Source organism: Manis pentadactyla, assembly GCF_030020395.1.
Source record: "Manis pentadactyla isolate mManPen7 chromosome 15 unlocalized genomic scaffold, mManPen7.hap1 SUPER_15_unloc_1, whole genome shotgun sequence".
Taxonomy (NCBI): Eukaryota; Metazoa; Chordata; class Mammalia; order Pholidota; family Manidae; genus Manis; species Manis pentadactyla.
This window is the reverse complement of record NW_026644588.1, coordinates 3,075,678-3,087,022: the sequence shown is the minus strand read 5'-3', so window position 1 is coordinate 3,087,022 and position 11,345 is coordinate 3,075,678. Positions and strand designations below refer to the sequence as shown.

At 60.7% G+C, this 11,345-nt stretch overlaps 1 protein-coding gene across 10 annotated transcripts; it reads left to right on the top strand.

The window, feature by feature from the left end:
* The first annotated feature begins 272 nt into the window (after window positions 1-272).
* EPS8L1 (EPS8 like 1) lies at window positions 273-10,843 on the top strand. Of its 10 annotated transcripts, none has more exons than XR_008995522.1 (21): window positions 275-396; window positions 635-719; window positions 966-1,021; window positions 2,190-2,230; window positions 2,352-2,410; window positions 3,006-3,167; window positions 3,459-3,608; window positions 4,139-4,221; window positions 4,590-4,851; window positions 5,081-5,207; window positions 5,396-5,484; window positions 5,568-5,642; window positions 5,753-5,901; window positions 6,784-6,925; window positions 7,030-7,058; window positions 8,797-9,046; window positions 9,136-9,267; window positions 9,478-9,577; window positions 9,758-9,932; window positions 10,309-10,389; window positions 10,473-10,707. XR_008995522.1 is itself a non-coding variant. In XM_057496596.1 (21 exons), the coding sequence occupies exons 3-21, from the start codon at window positions 1,005-1,007 to the stop codon at window positions 10,557-10,559; spliced, it is 2,262 nt and encodes a 753-aa protein (XP_057352579.1). In that variant the 5' UTR covers window positions 278-396; window positions 635-719; window positions 966-1,004; the 3' UTR covers window positions 10,560-10,843. The 10 variants fall into 10 exon arrangements, 7 of the variants coding, with proteins under 7 accessions (XP_057352584.1, XP_057352585.1, XP_057352582.1 ...); XM_057496596.1 differs by having other exon boundaries at window positions 278-396; window positions 10,257-10,389; window positions 10,473-10,843; XM_057496598.1 differs by having other exon boundaries at window positions 279-396; window positions 8,920-9,046; window positions 10,257-10,389; window positions 10,473-10,843.
* Window positions 10,844-11,345: the final 502 nt, after the last annotated feature.

The following is an 11,345-nucleotide window of genomic DNA, read 5'->3' as shown; positions in this document are numbered from 1 at the left end:
CCCTTCCCCACCACCTACCCCTCACTTGGACCACAGACAAGTGAACAAGTGGATGTCCACCCGGAGACGGTAGGAGAATTGGAAGCAGGTGTGTGAGACAGAGCTTTTGATTCTGATGTGTGAACAAGTGTGACAACAAGTTACAGTTTTTGTTATTGCTCCAGTGTTGTTACGACGGAGCCTATGTGGTTCTGGCTCGGAGGCTGCCCAGCACCCAGGCTGGTCTTCCTGCCAGCCCCACCCAGGGCCGCTCCAGCCGGGCTGTGCCAGGTGAGTGCTCAGGTATGCGGAGGCGGCGCCAGCCCTGGGAGGGGGCAGGTGGGAGGGGCCGCCCCCTGGAAGAAGGGGAGCCAGAGAGTGGGCCTGCTGGTGCGTGCGGACGGAGCCTGACGACAGGTGAGGAGGGGGCCTAGTGAGGAGGGCCGCAGGTGGGAACGCTGGGCTGGGGGAGGAGCAACAGGGGCCCCGCTCCTGGGTCCAGACACAGGAACGGCTGGGGCCCGAAACTCCTGATTCCTGCCCAGGTAAACGGCTACGAGATCTGACAGCTAAAGGCAGAGGACAGGGTCACGGACTGAGGGGTCAGACTGGGCAGTTCTGAGAGGACTTGGGGTCAAAACCCTTTGGCTGTTAGGGGCCGGAGGTGTGAGCCAGGACTCCTGGGCCACTGAGAAGATAAGGCTGGGAGACAGGATCCCTAAGTAGAGGAAGAAAATCGGGTACACATAGATTAGAGATTGGAATGCATGGATTCCTGAGGGTCTTGGGGGCTAGTGTTTTAGGTCTGAGGGAGGAGGGCTGGGGGCCTGGACTCCTGGGCCCCAGGGAGGAGGGGCTGGGGGCTGGACTCCTGGTCTGAGGGAGGAGGGCTGGGGGCTGGACTCCAGGTCTGAGGGAGGAGTCCAGGGCCAGTATCATAGGTCCCTCAGGCCAGGTCAGGAGCTCACCTCTTTGCCGGCTCCCAGGGCACCTCCAGGTGAAAGGAGCTCCCCATTCTCTGCACCATGAGCACCACCACAGGGTAAGCACCCCCCACCCACTAAGCCCCACCCCCTCAACTGCACGGCCATTTGGCATGTCCAGCGGCCAGGCCTGAACACTCAGAAAGATGCCTGAGCTGCCTCCTTCTCTCCCCAGCCTGTGGTTGGAGCTCTGGCTCCAGAGCAGACGGACCTGGGTGCAAATCAAGCCACTAACACTCAGCCTGGCTGAGGGCTGTCACCTCTCTGAGCCTCTGTGACAGATTTGAAAGCTGATGGGATAGTGTCCGTATAAGATTTAGCAGAGAATCTGACCACCAACAGGTGCTCAACTCTTGGGAACTGCTATTGCTCTTGTCTTACTATTGAATATTGACCCTTTGTGAAAAAATCAAGGCTCTTTACAGCAGAGGTTCGGGCGTCCTGGAGTGAGCGGGGAGACAGACGCATGGGAACAGCTGCAACAGTGGGTCTGCGGCGGAGGTAGTCAAACGGTTGGGAGCTGGGGCAGCAGGAGCAGGCCGAGGGGCAGAGGTCGGACCGAGTTTTCAGCCCGCATCCCTGACCCCTCCTGAGCTCAGAGTTCCTGTTATTACTGAATAAGACCCAAGAATTCTTCTTGGAGAAGGTGAGCTTGATGAGGAGGTCAGGGGCAGGAGGAGAGAGAGGACCTGGCTGGGCAGAGCCTGGCCCGCAGGGCTGGGAGGGGAAGAAGAAAACTCTCCCTCTGCTGCAAATACTAACGCTAGTGTAGAATTCCTGCTTATTGAGCAACTACTGTGTGCTAAACACTTCGCATCATCACAAGAACGATAGTAACAGTGGTTGAGGCTGTGAAACTTCTCACTGCATTATCTCATTGAACTCGCCCAGTACCCTACCAGACGAGGGCTATAGGGTAACTGACCCCTACCTTACAAAAAGGGAAACTGAAGCAGGCTAGAGTAAGTCTCCTACCCAGGGTCTTATGACAAGGAAGCAGCTGATAGGGCATTCGAATCCAGGACTGTGTGACAGTGAAGACCACACTCCCCACCCCACCCCGAAAGTACCACCACCGTACCTGTCATATTAGAGTCTATCGCTACCGTGCCCGCCCCGCCTTCCACTGCCCTCACCATGTGGTGCTGCTGCCTTGCTTGGCATTAAAAACCCCGCGATCTGCCTCCAATTCCTACCGCCCCTCTTATCCCTCTTTTCCTCCTGTAGCCCAGAAGCTGCCCCCAAACCGAGTGCCAAGTCTATCTATGGTGAGTTTGGAGACAAGGAAACTGGGTCTGTGTGTGACAAGAACAGGACCCCCAGTCTGAGGGAGGAGGGCTGGGACCTGGACCCCTGGATCCATTCTCCTCCCCCCCACCCATCCCACAGAGCAGAGGAAGCGTTACTCCACCGTGGTGATGGCCGACGTTTCCCAGTATCTTGTCAATGTGAGTTGGGGTCTGCATTGCTAAGGGGAGTGTCGGGAAGGAAAGGTGAGCCCCAGGGAGATGGCACTGTTGAGAGCCACTGGCCTGCAAGCAGGAGGGGCCCGCAGACAGTTTGCTCACCTGCAGAATGGGCTTCCTCCACCTCGACTCAGACGCGGGTGTTCAGTGCAAGGACCCAGGTCCACTTACATCCGCCGACTTCTCCAGACCGGCTCTTGTGCTGGGCAGTCGGGCCACAGGGACAATTCAGTTGCAATCCTGGCTGCGTAGGGATCAGACAAGGTCCAGAGGTGCCAACAAAGTAGGCCAGGTGCTTTAATGGGGGCAGAGGCACTTAGCAGGGACTAGATAGGATGCAGACGGTTCCCTGCCTTCAAGGTGCCTCCGGTCTCACTAGGAAGACAGACCCAGGTGCTAGTAACTCTGTTGAAAGAGCAAAAAGGGCACTGGGAGGAGGCGTCAGTAAGTGGAGCAGGAGGTCCTGGAGGGCTTTCCGGAGGAGACGTGGTTAGTGTCAGGCTGGAAGGCTGACTCCAGGGGATTCTGAGCCCGCCTGCGGTCATCCTGGTACTCATTTCTCCGTGGTGCGTGCCAGCACCTGGTGACGTTCTGCCTGGGTGAGGAGGATGGCGTGCACACGGTGGAGGATGCCTCGCGGAAGCTGGCCGTCATGGACAGCCAGGGCCGGGTCTGGGCCCAGGAGATGCTGCTGCGCGTGTCTCCCGACCACGTCACGCTGCTCGACCCGGTCTCCAAGGTGCGAGGGGCACGCGGATGCAAGGAGCTGGCTGAGGCATAGGGACGTGTGGGACCTGAGTGCGAATCCTGACTCCTGCTGTCCTTCCTCTGGGAACTTTGGGAAGGCACTGTACCCCCGTTTTGAGCCTTAATAGACCCATCTGTTAAATGGGGGTGTCATTCTGAGCCCTTATGAGTTCCTAACCTTGCGAGGTGGCCCTGCGCAGTAGCCGTACCTGCTGGCACTGCTGTAGCCATTTAGGAGTATCGTCGGCTTCGGGCCTCAGTTTACCCGCCGTCCATCCCACAGGAGGAGCTGGAGTCGTACCCGCTGGGCGCCATCGTGCGCTGTGACGCGGTGATGCCGCCCGGCCGGAGCCGCTCGCTGCTGCTGCTCGTGTGCCAGGAGCCGGAGCGCACGCAGCCTGACGTGCACTTCTTCCAGGGCCTGCGCCTCGGGGTGAGCGCGCCGGGGTAGGGCCCACGCCCAGGCCTCTGCTGGGACCGCGGGTGTTCCTGGAGCCGGGCTGGACCTGCGCGGAGTCTGGAGCCGGGCCGGGAAGGGAGCGGGGCCCCGGAATGGGCGCGACCTTGAAAGGAGGCGGGGGCGGGGCCAGCGGAGGGGGCGGGCCTGGAAAGCAACTGTGGAGAGGGGTGGGGTTTGAGGACAGTTTGGACAGAGTCGGGTCAGAAAGTGAAGGCGGAATGGAGGCGGAAGGGCCCGGCAGTGTGTGAACAGAACGTGGGAAAGGGTCTGCGGGGCAGCCAGAACAGGACTAGGGCGAACGCGGTGGAGGGGCGGCGAGGAAACGCGGGAACAGGGCCTCCGGGGTTGGGGGCGTGGCCAGGGTGATGCCGGTTTAGGGCGAGGATGTGAGTCCACGGCGTGTCCGTGTGCGGGCACAGTGCCCACGTGAACGGGCCCGAGACGTGGCCTGGCGTCGTGCCAGGGAATCGATCGGGAGCGTGGCCTGACGGCGTGATTGGCAGGCGGAGCTGATCCGGGAGGACATCCAGGGGGCCCTGCACAACTACCGCTCCGGCCGCGGGGAGCGCAGGGCGGCGGCGCTCAGGTAAGGAGGGCAGCGGGGCAAAAGAGAGGATGGGTGGGGGCTCTGGGCCTCAAGTCTCCCCATCCGAGAAATGGCTGAAGCCACTAGCCTAGAACACGAGTTTTGAATGGAGTCAAGCATAGCCTGTTTCAAATCTTGCCAGTACCTCCCAGACAAGCGCGCTCCCTCTCCCAAGACTGCTTTTCCCGGTTCTGGCCCTCGATTTCTCCTCCCGCTGGCTTCGGTTCCTCTCTAGAGAGGTGCTCTCCCCCCCATGTCTTGGATTTCTTCCTTCCACCCTGAGCCTGACTCCTCTGAACCATAGTGTGAAATTCTGAACCTCGAATTTCATCCTTCCCAGACCCAAGTTGTCCCTTATCGATCCGCAGGGCCACGCAGGAGGAGCTGCTGCGCCGCCCCTCGCCGACCGCCGAGACTCCGCCCCTGCAGCGCCGCCCGTCGGTCCGCGCTGTCATTAGCACCTCTGCGCCGGCCGCGGGCCGCGCGCGACCCCAGGTGGAGCCCATCCCCGAGGCGGAAGAGGCGCGGCGGCCCGGCCTGGCGCACAGCTCTACCGGAGCTGACCCGGCCTCCCCGGACCTGGGCCCCCGCGGCCCAGACTTGGCTGGTCTGCAGGCAGAGCGGGATGTGGTAAACGAGTAGGGGGGGCCAGGGCGTGGGGGCGGGATCAGCTATGGGGTCCTACATCGGAGATGTTTCTCGGGGGTGGTCACGCTTCTTGGGGTGTGGGGGGAATCGGGGTCAGACATCGGAGGCGTGGCCTGGAAGGGTGTCCTGGCGCTCCTGCCTTGAGGGCTTCATCTGGGGTGCTGAGTGTCCGGAACTCAGGGGTCCCACACGTCCCTTCTTTGCTCCCCAGGACATCCTGAACCACGTGTTTGACGACGTGGAAGGCTTCGTATCGAGGCTGCAGAAGTCTGCGGAGGCGGCCCGAGTCCTGGAGCACCGGGAGCGTGGCCGCAGGAACCGGCGCCGGGCGGCGGGGGGTGAGGGCGCGCCGGAGCGGGTTCTGGGCAGCCACGGTCACTCCCCAATGCGCGCCCTCTCCCTAGCACCTCCCCTCGCACCCCCTACCAGGCCTGACTCCCCGTCGCGATCCCACTGGGGGCTTGCCTCTCTGACCCTGCCCGACCTATCCCCGCTCCATCTCCGCACCCGCCTCCCCCACCCACAGAGGGCCTCCTGACGCTGCGGGCGAAGCCGCCCTCCGAGGACGAGTACATCGACGTGCTTCAGAAAATCAAGTACGCCTTCAGCCTGCTGGTGAGGACGCTTCCAGGCAGGGGCACCAGGGCAGGGGGCGCGAGCCTGACCCGTGCCCGCACTAATGCCAGCACCGTCCGCAGGCCCGGCTGCGCAGCAACATCGCCAACCCCTCCTCCCCAGAGCTGCTGCACTTCCTGTTCGGACCTCTGCAGATGGTGAGACACCCCCCCCCACGCCCCGATCCCGGGTCCCCCTGCAGGAGGAGGAATCGAGGTTCGACTTGTAGAGGGAGGGTCTGATGGCGCCTCCACTTCTCCTCTGGCAGATTGTGGACACGTCAGGCGGCCCCCAGTTCGCGAGCAGCGTGCGGCGCCCGCACCTGACATCCGAAGCCGTGGCGCTGCTGCGGGACAACGTCACCCCACGTGAAAACACGCTCTGGACCACGCTGGGGGACTGGTGGACCCGCCCGGGGTGAGGGGCGAGCAGGGAGGCAGGGCGTGGGGTAACAGGCAGAAGGGGCTGGGAGGCGGGGCGTGGTGACTGAGGAGCTGGGCCGGCGGCAGGGCACAAATTAGTGGGCAGGGCTGGGAGGCAGGGCGGGGCATTTTGCGCGGGGTGGTCTAAGGCAAGGCACGGTGATTGGAGGGCGGTGGGGGGCGGGGCATGGCGATTGAGGGGCGGGACGGAAGGGCAGGGGGCGTGGCGAGTTCGAGGTGCCGGTGGAAGGCAGGGGCTTGGTGGTTGGAGGGCGAGGCTGGGAGCGAAGGTTAATTGCGGGATTCAGCTAGAGTGTGTGGCCAAATAAATTTGAAGGGCGATGGGGCCTAGCACATAAGCCAGTAAGTAGCACAGATGCCGGAGTCCGATTGGAGGAAAGGCCAGAAGTTAGTGTGAAGGAGGGGCCTAAAACTGAACCAAAACTCGAGCTGGAACAAAAGGCCGGATTTGAGGGACTTGGACGGGGCTATCCCGAAAGGCGGGGCTTAGCAAGGGCTCGGCCTGTCGGCTGGAAAGGGGGAGGAGCCCGTGCGCTCAGAGGCTGAGAGCTGCAAGGGGGTAGGCGCAGAGCCAGAGGCGGAACTCAGGGAGAGCGGCGGGTTGTGCAGCTAGAACCGGAGCTAGGACTCGGGGGAGATTCCGAGGCTGGGGCGGAGCAATAGAGTGGAACCTGTGTATTTACAAATACAGGTGGTTGTCGTGGGTGGAGCTTAGAGACGGGGCAGGGATTGGCAGAATGGGGTGAGGTTGCAGTCGCTGGGATAGAGTGATGCCTAGAGGAAGGGAAGTTAATGACAGGGCTAAGTCCGGAGCCCGCTCAGGATCCCTGAGCCCTCTGCCCACCCCTGGCCTCAGGCTGGAGCTGCCCCCGGAGGAAGGACCCCCATACAGCCCCGAGTTCTACAGCGGCTGGGAGCCGCCGGCCACTGACCCGCAGGGCCGTGCCTGGGAGGACCCAGTAGAGAAACAGCTACAGCACGAGCGGCGGCGCCGGCAGGTGAGGCTAAGGCTTCCAGGGGAGCAACAAGCTCCCCGTCGCGACACAGCGGGCCGGGGCCTGGAAGTCTGGCCCCGCCTGACAGCTGCTCTCGTCTCCTGCAGCAAAGCGCCCCCCAAGTCGCTGTCAATGGGTGAGTGTCGGCCCCAGGGCGCAGCAGGTGGGGTCGAGGAGGGTGTGTCTTGGGAGTTCCCAATGCTGATCCACCCCCCTTTTTTCTGTCTTTTCCCTTCTGTCTTCCGGCTCTTCGCAGGTGGGTGAGGTGGTGAGGAGGTGGGGTGGGGGCTGGGAGAGGGGGGAAGAACCAGGGAGGGAGGGAGCAGGGCCCCATCTTCTGGGTCCGAGGGAGGAGGGAGCTGGGAGTGGGTAATTGAGAGGTTGGACCCTAGGTCCCCAAAGGGCTAGAATAAGGCAGTTTGGTTGCCCAGAGCCTGGGACGCTCCCTGCCTGGGTCCCTAAGAGGACAGAATCCTGTGTCTTGGAAGGAAGAGGTTGGGGAATTGGACATCGGGGTTCTGAGAAGAGCTCGGCTCTGGTGCTTGAGACCTTGGGGGCCCAGAGAAGCAGGCTTGGGACTTCAGGGGCCAAGAAGCGAGTTTCTGGGAAGGATAGGAAGTGGCAGTATCTCTGGGCCCTTGAGAGAGGTGAAGGCTTGCGGGCTGGACCCTCGCTTTCCCAAGGCTCTAAAACAATTGTTTTAGTCCCTTATGGGCATCAGACTGGGACCGTTTAAGAGCTAAAAGGTCGAGGAAATTAAGGCTTGAGAAATGGACTCCTGGATCTCTGAGGGAGGAAAGAACTGAGGAGTCAAGTTCAGTTCCAACAAACAATGGAGGTGCGGACTTTTGCGTCCTGGGGGATGAAAGGATTATTACGGCAGGACTCCAGGGTCCCTGGTCAAGTCGGAGGGCAGGTGGGAGGGAAGCCACGTGGGAACAGAGAAAAACAGAGCAGCAAGGCTGGAGGAGCAGAAGGGGGTCTGGGTGAGGGCCCGGGCAGAGGATCTCAGCAGGGACGGCATGCTGGGAGCTGCTGGCCCCACACAGGGGGTGCCGCGGCCCTGAAGACCCCCCCTCTCCCTTGCAAAGGTAGGCCTGATCCTGGCTGAGGTCCCTCTTACTCGGGGTCAGAGCCAAAATCCCACTCCCCTTCCCACCAGCTGCCTGGTCTCGCAGACACCCTCCCCCCTGCCTGCTTCTAACTCTTGGGTCTGACACCCAGATTTTAACTCACTTTGTCTGTGCCTCACGTTCTTTGCAGAAAAAAATGGGCCTAGTAATAATCCCTTCCTGGAAGAGTGAGAAGTCTGTGAGGCTGTACAGGCTAGCAGCTAGGAGCTCAGGTTCTCATCCGGCTGCATGCATGGTGGAGCCGCGTGACGCGGGACTCTGGGGCCAGCCTGCCTGGGTCCCAGCCCCTCATGGCTCTTCCTTGCCCTGTGACCTTTTCATCACCCTGTCACTTTACATCACTGTTCCTCTGCTTCCTCCCCTGTAAGATGGAGATAATAGAATCAGGAGTTAGGTGAGGAAGGGACTGGGGGGCCAAATTATGATTCTTTCAAGGGTTGTCTCCAGAATCAAATCAGCTAATATATGTAACTTTGACTTTGGAACATGTAGTAAGTGCTATATAAGTATTTTTATTATTAATATGGGTTAGCATTGTGCATGAGCTCAGTATGTAGTAGATGCTCACTAAATAGCAGCTGTCTATAGCTGTGTAATCTGGGACAAGTGATTTTATCTCTCTGAGCCTGAACGTTCTCATATATAAAATGGAGGTAATGCCAATACCCATGTTATGTGTCAGGTGCATAAAGAACAATACACATTCAAGCTGTTATTCCAATTTCAAATCTCCATTAACAGTATTAATCTGGATCCCTGCCTGAACCCCTGCTTGGCTCTAACCCCAGCTCACACCAACACCCCGTCACCCAGAGCAGTGGAACTGGCTGCCTCCTTATCCTCAACTCTACCCCTTCTCCTCAGTCACCAAAACCAGGAGCCAGAAGCTGAGCCTCAGCCGGAGCCGGAGGGGAAGTGGGTCCTATGTAATTATGACTTTCAGGCCCGAAACAGCAGCGAGCTATCGGTCAAGCAGCAGGATGTGTTGGAGGTCAGAGGGGTCGGGGGCTGTGGGGCTGGAGTGGACCCAGCCTCAGCTGCAGACTCAGGCTCTGAACCCTCCCTTCTTACCTCCCCCAGGTCCTGGATGACAGGCGCAAATGGTGGAAGGTGCGGGACCAGATTGGGCAGGAGGGATACATACCCTTTAATATCCTAACACCTCACCCAGGGCCCCAGCGGAGCCGCAGCCAAAGCCCTGCCCAGAGTCTGGTGAGCCAGGGCGGACTCCTGGGTCTTGAAAGAAATTCTGGAGGCAAGATCCTGGGTCCTGGGAGTCGAAGGCATGGGGATCAGTTGTCAAGGGCAAGGACACTAGCAGAGGAGGTGGCTGGGGATTCAAAAATTTAACCTCCAAGAGGAGGAAGAGGAGCCCGTCTCTGGGGCCTTTCTGACGCAGGCGGCCCTCTCCTTCCCCTCTAGAACAGCACTGCCCCTCCCCGACCCGCGCCGGCCCCTGCCTCGGCCCAGCCCCACTGGGACAGCTGCAGTAGTCTTAACAGCTTGGACCCTAGCCAGAAAGGTGAGTGGTGGGGTACCCTCTCCGGGGAGCCGTCCGTGTCCTCACTCTCCAGGCAGGGAAACCGAGGCTCGGGAAGACAAATGGACTCCTGACCCATCATGAGGACGCTGGAGCTCCCCCAACCCCAGCCCCCACTCTGGCACAGGACCCTTCGTCCTGAGTCCGGTTTCCCGCCTGCAGAGAAATTCTCCCAGATGCTCAGTGTCAACGAGGAGATGCAGGCGCGCCTGGCCCAGGGCCGCTCGGGCCCCAGTCGCGCAGCCCCGGGGCCTCGCGCCCCGGAGCCGCAGCTCAGCCCGCGCTCGGACGCCTCAGAGGTCCGCGCCTGGCTGCAGGCCAAGGGCTTTAGCTCCGGGTGAGTGGCTGCTGCCGGTTCCAGGCCTGAGCTAGGAACGCTAGAAACGGAGCATTCTGATTGGGCCAGAGGGGGGGCGTGGTGGACCGCGGGAAAACGGGATTGGCCCAAAGCTAGAGTCCCGCTGCTTGCAACAATGGATGGCAGACTGCGGTTGTCCTGTTTTCTCAAGCTCCGATTGGAGTGTTTAGAGAAGTTCCGCCTCCCTCCGGCAGTTGTGTGCGGCCTGTAGCCCCGCCTTTCCCCATGGCGAGTTGTGATTGGCGGGTGGGGAGCTGGAGCCATGATTGGCCGGCAGATCTGACAGCGTCCCCATTGGCTCAGGACTCTGGATGCGCTGGGCATGCTGACCGGCGCGCAGCTCTTCTCGCTGCAGAAGGAGGAGCTGCGGGCGGTGAGCCCTGAGCAGGGGACGCGCGTCTACAGTCAGGTCGCCGTGCAGCGTGCGCTGCTGGAGGTGAGCCGGGATGCTTGTCCCCGGCCCGCATAGCGAGGGGCCAAGGGCTCGGACGCCAGTCGTCATGTCCACCGTCCCCCCAGGACAAAGAGAAAGTGTCGGAACTGGAGGCGGTGATGGAGAAACAGAAGAAAAAAGTGGAAGGCAAGATGGAGACGGAGGTCATTTGATCCTTCCCGGCCCTCAGCTGAAAGGTTTGAGGCAACCCTTTGGGAGAACAGACTCTGCAGACTGCCCCCCGCAATGCAAGTAGCCCCGTGGAAGGATCGTCGACCTGGGCTTCCTAGTCCCTGCTGGAGTCTCCCCACGGAGCACCCGTAGCCAGGGGCGGGAGGGGAGCGGGGCGAGGAGACAATTTAAGGAAAGCGCTTGTGCGTGCCCAGGGAGAGAGCACACTCGGGAACCCTGGGCTTTGTGATATGCTGCCAAGTCCATAAACAGCCTCCTTTTAGCAGCTGGTGTCTACTGATTTCGCTTCTCTACCCGGCAACCGGGGGCCCAGAAACCTGCCCCTTACCCCAGGTACAGCCTTGTAGGAGGAAAGGAACCCAGCTATCCGCACCGTCTTTGGTTTCTTTCTGAGTCCTCCTCTTCCTCCCCTGGGCCCCATCCCAGGCTTTCTCCTGACCCCCTAGAGCTCCGAGTTGGTTCTCCAGTTTGCTCCAGAGCGATCTTATGAACACCTAATAGACCAGCCCATCACTTACTCAAAATTCTCCCTGGCACCCCATGGCCCTCTTAGCTCCACAGTCTGGCATTCAAGACCCTGAGTGGTTTGGTCCCTACCCACCTCCCCAACCTCCTCAATGCCCCCACACATTCTGGTCCTGCCCTTCTCCAAACACTCCCAAGCCCCTTCAACCACAGGGCTTTTGCACTTGCTGGTTTCTCCTCCCTTTGGCACCTGCATCCTGGGGGGCAGTCTGCAGCGCTTTTTTGCCTGTGTACTCAGCCTT

What these genes read in the sequence shown, in the direction of transcription:
- EPS8L1 (XM_057496596.1), top strand. An exon ending in TCCAGGGCCTGCGCCTCGGG is followed by an intron (nt 3,609 to 4,138) that starts GTGAGCGCGCCG and finishes CGTGATTGGCAG; the next exon opens with GCGGAGCTGATCCGGGAGGA. An exon ending in TGCAGGCAGAGCGGGATGTG is followed by an intron (nt 4,852 to 5,080) that starts GTAAACGAGTAG and finishes TTTGCTCCCCAG; the next exon opens with GACATCCTGAACCACGTGTT.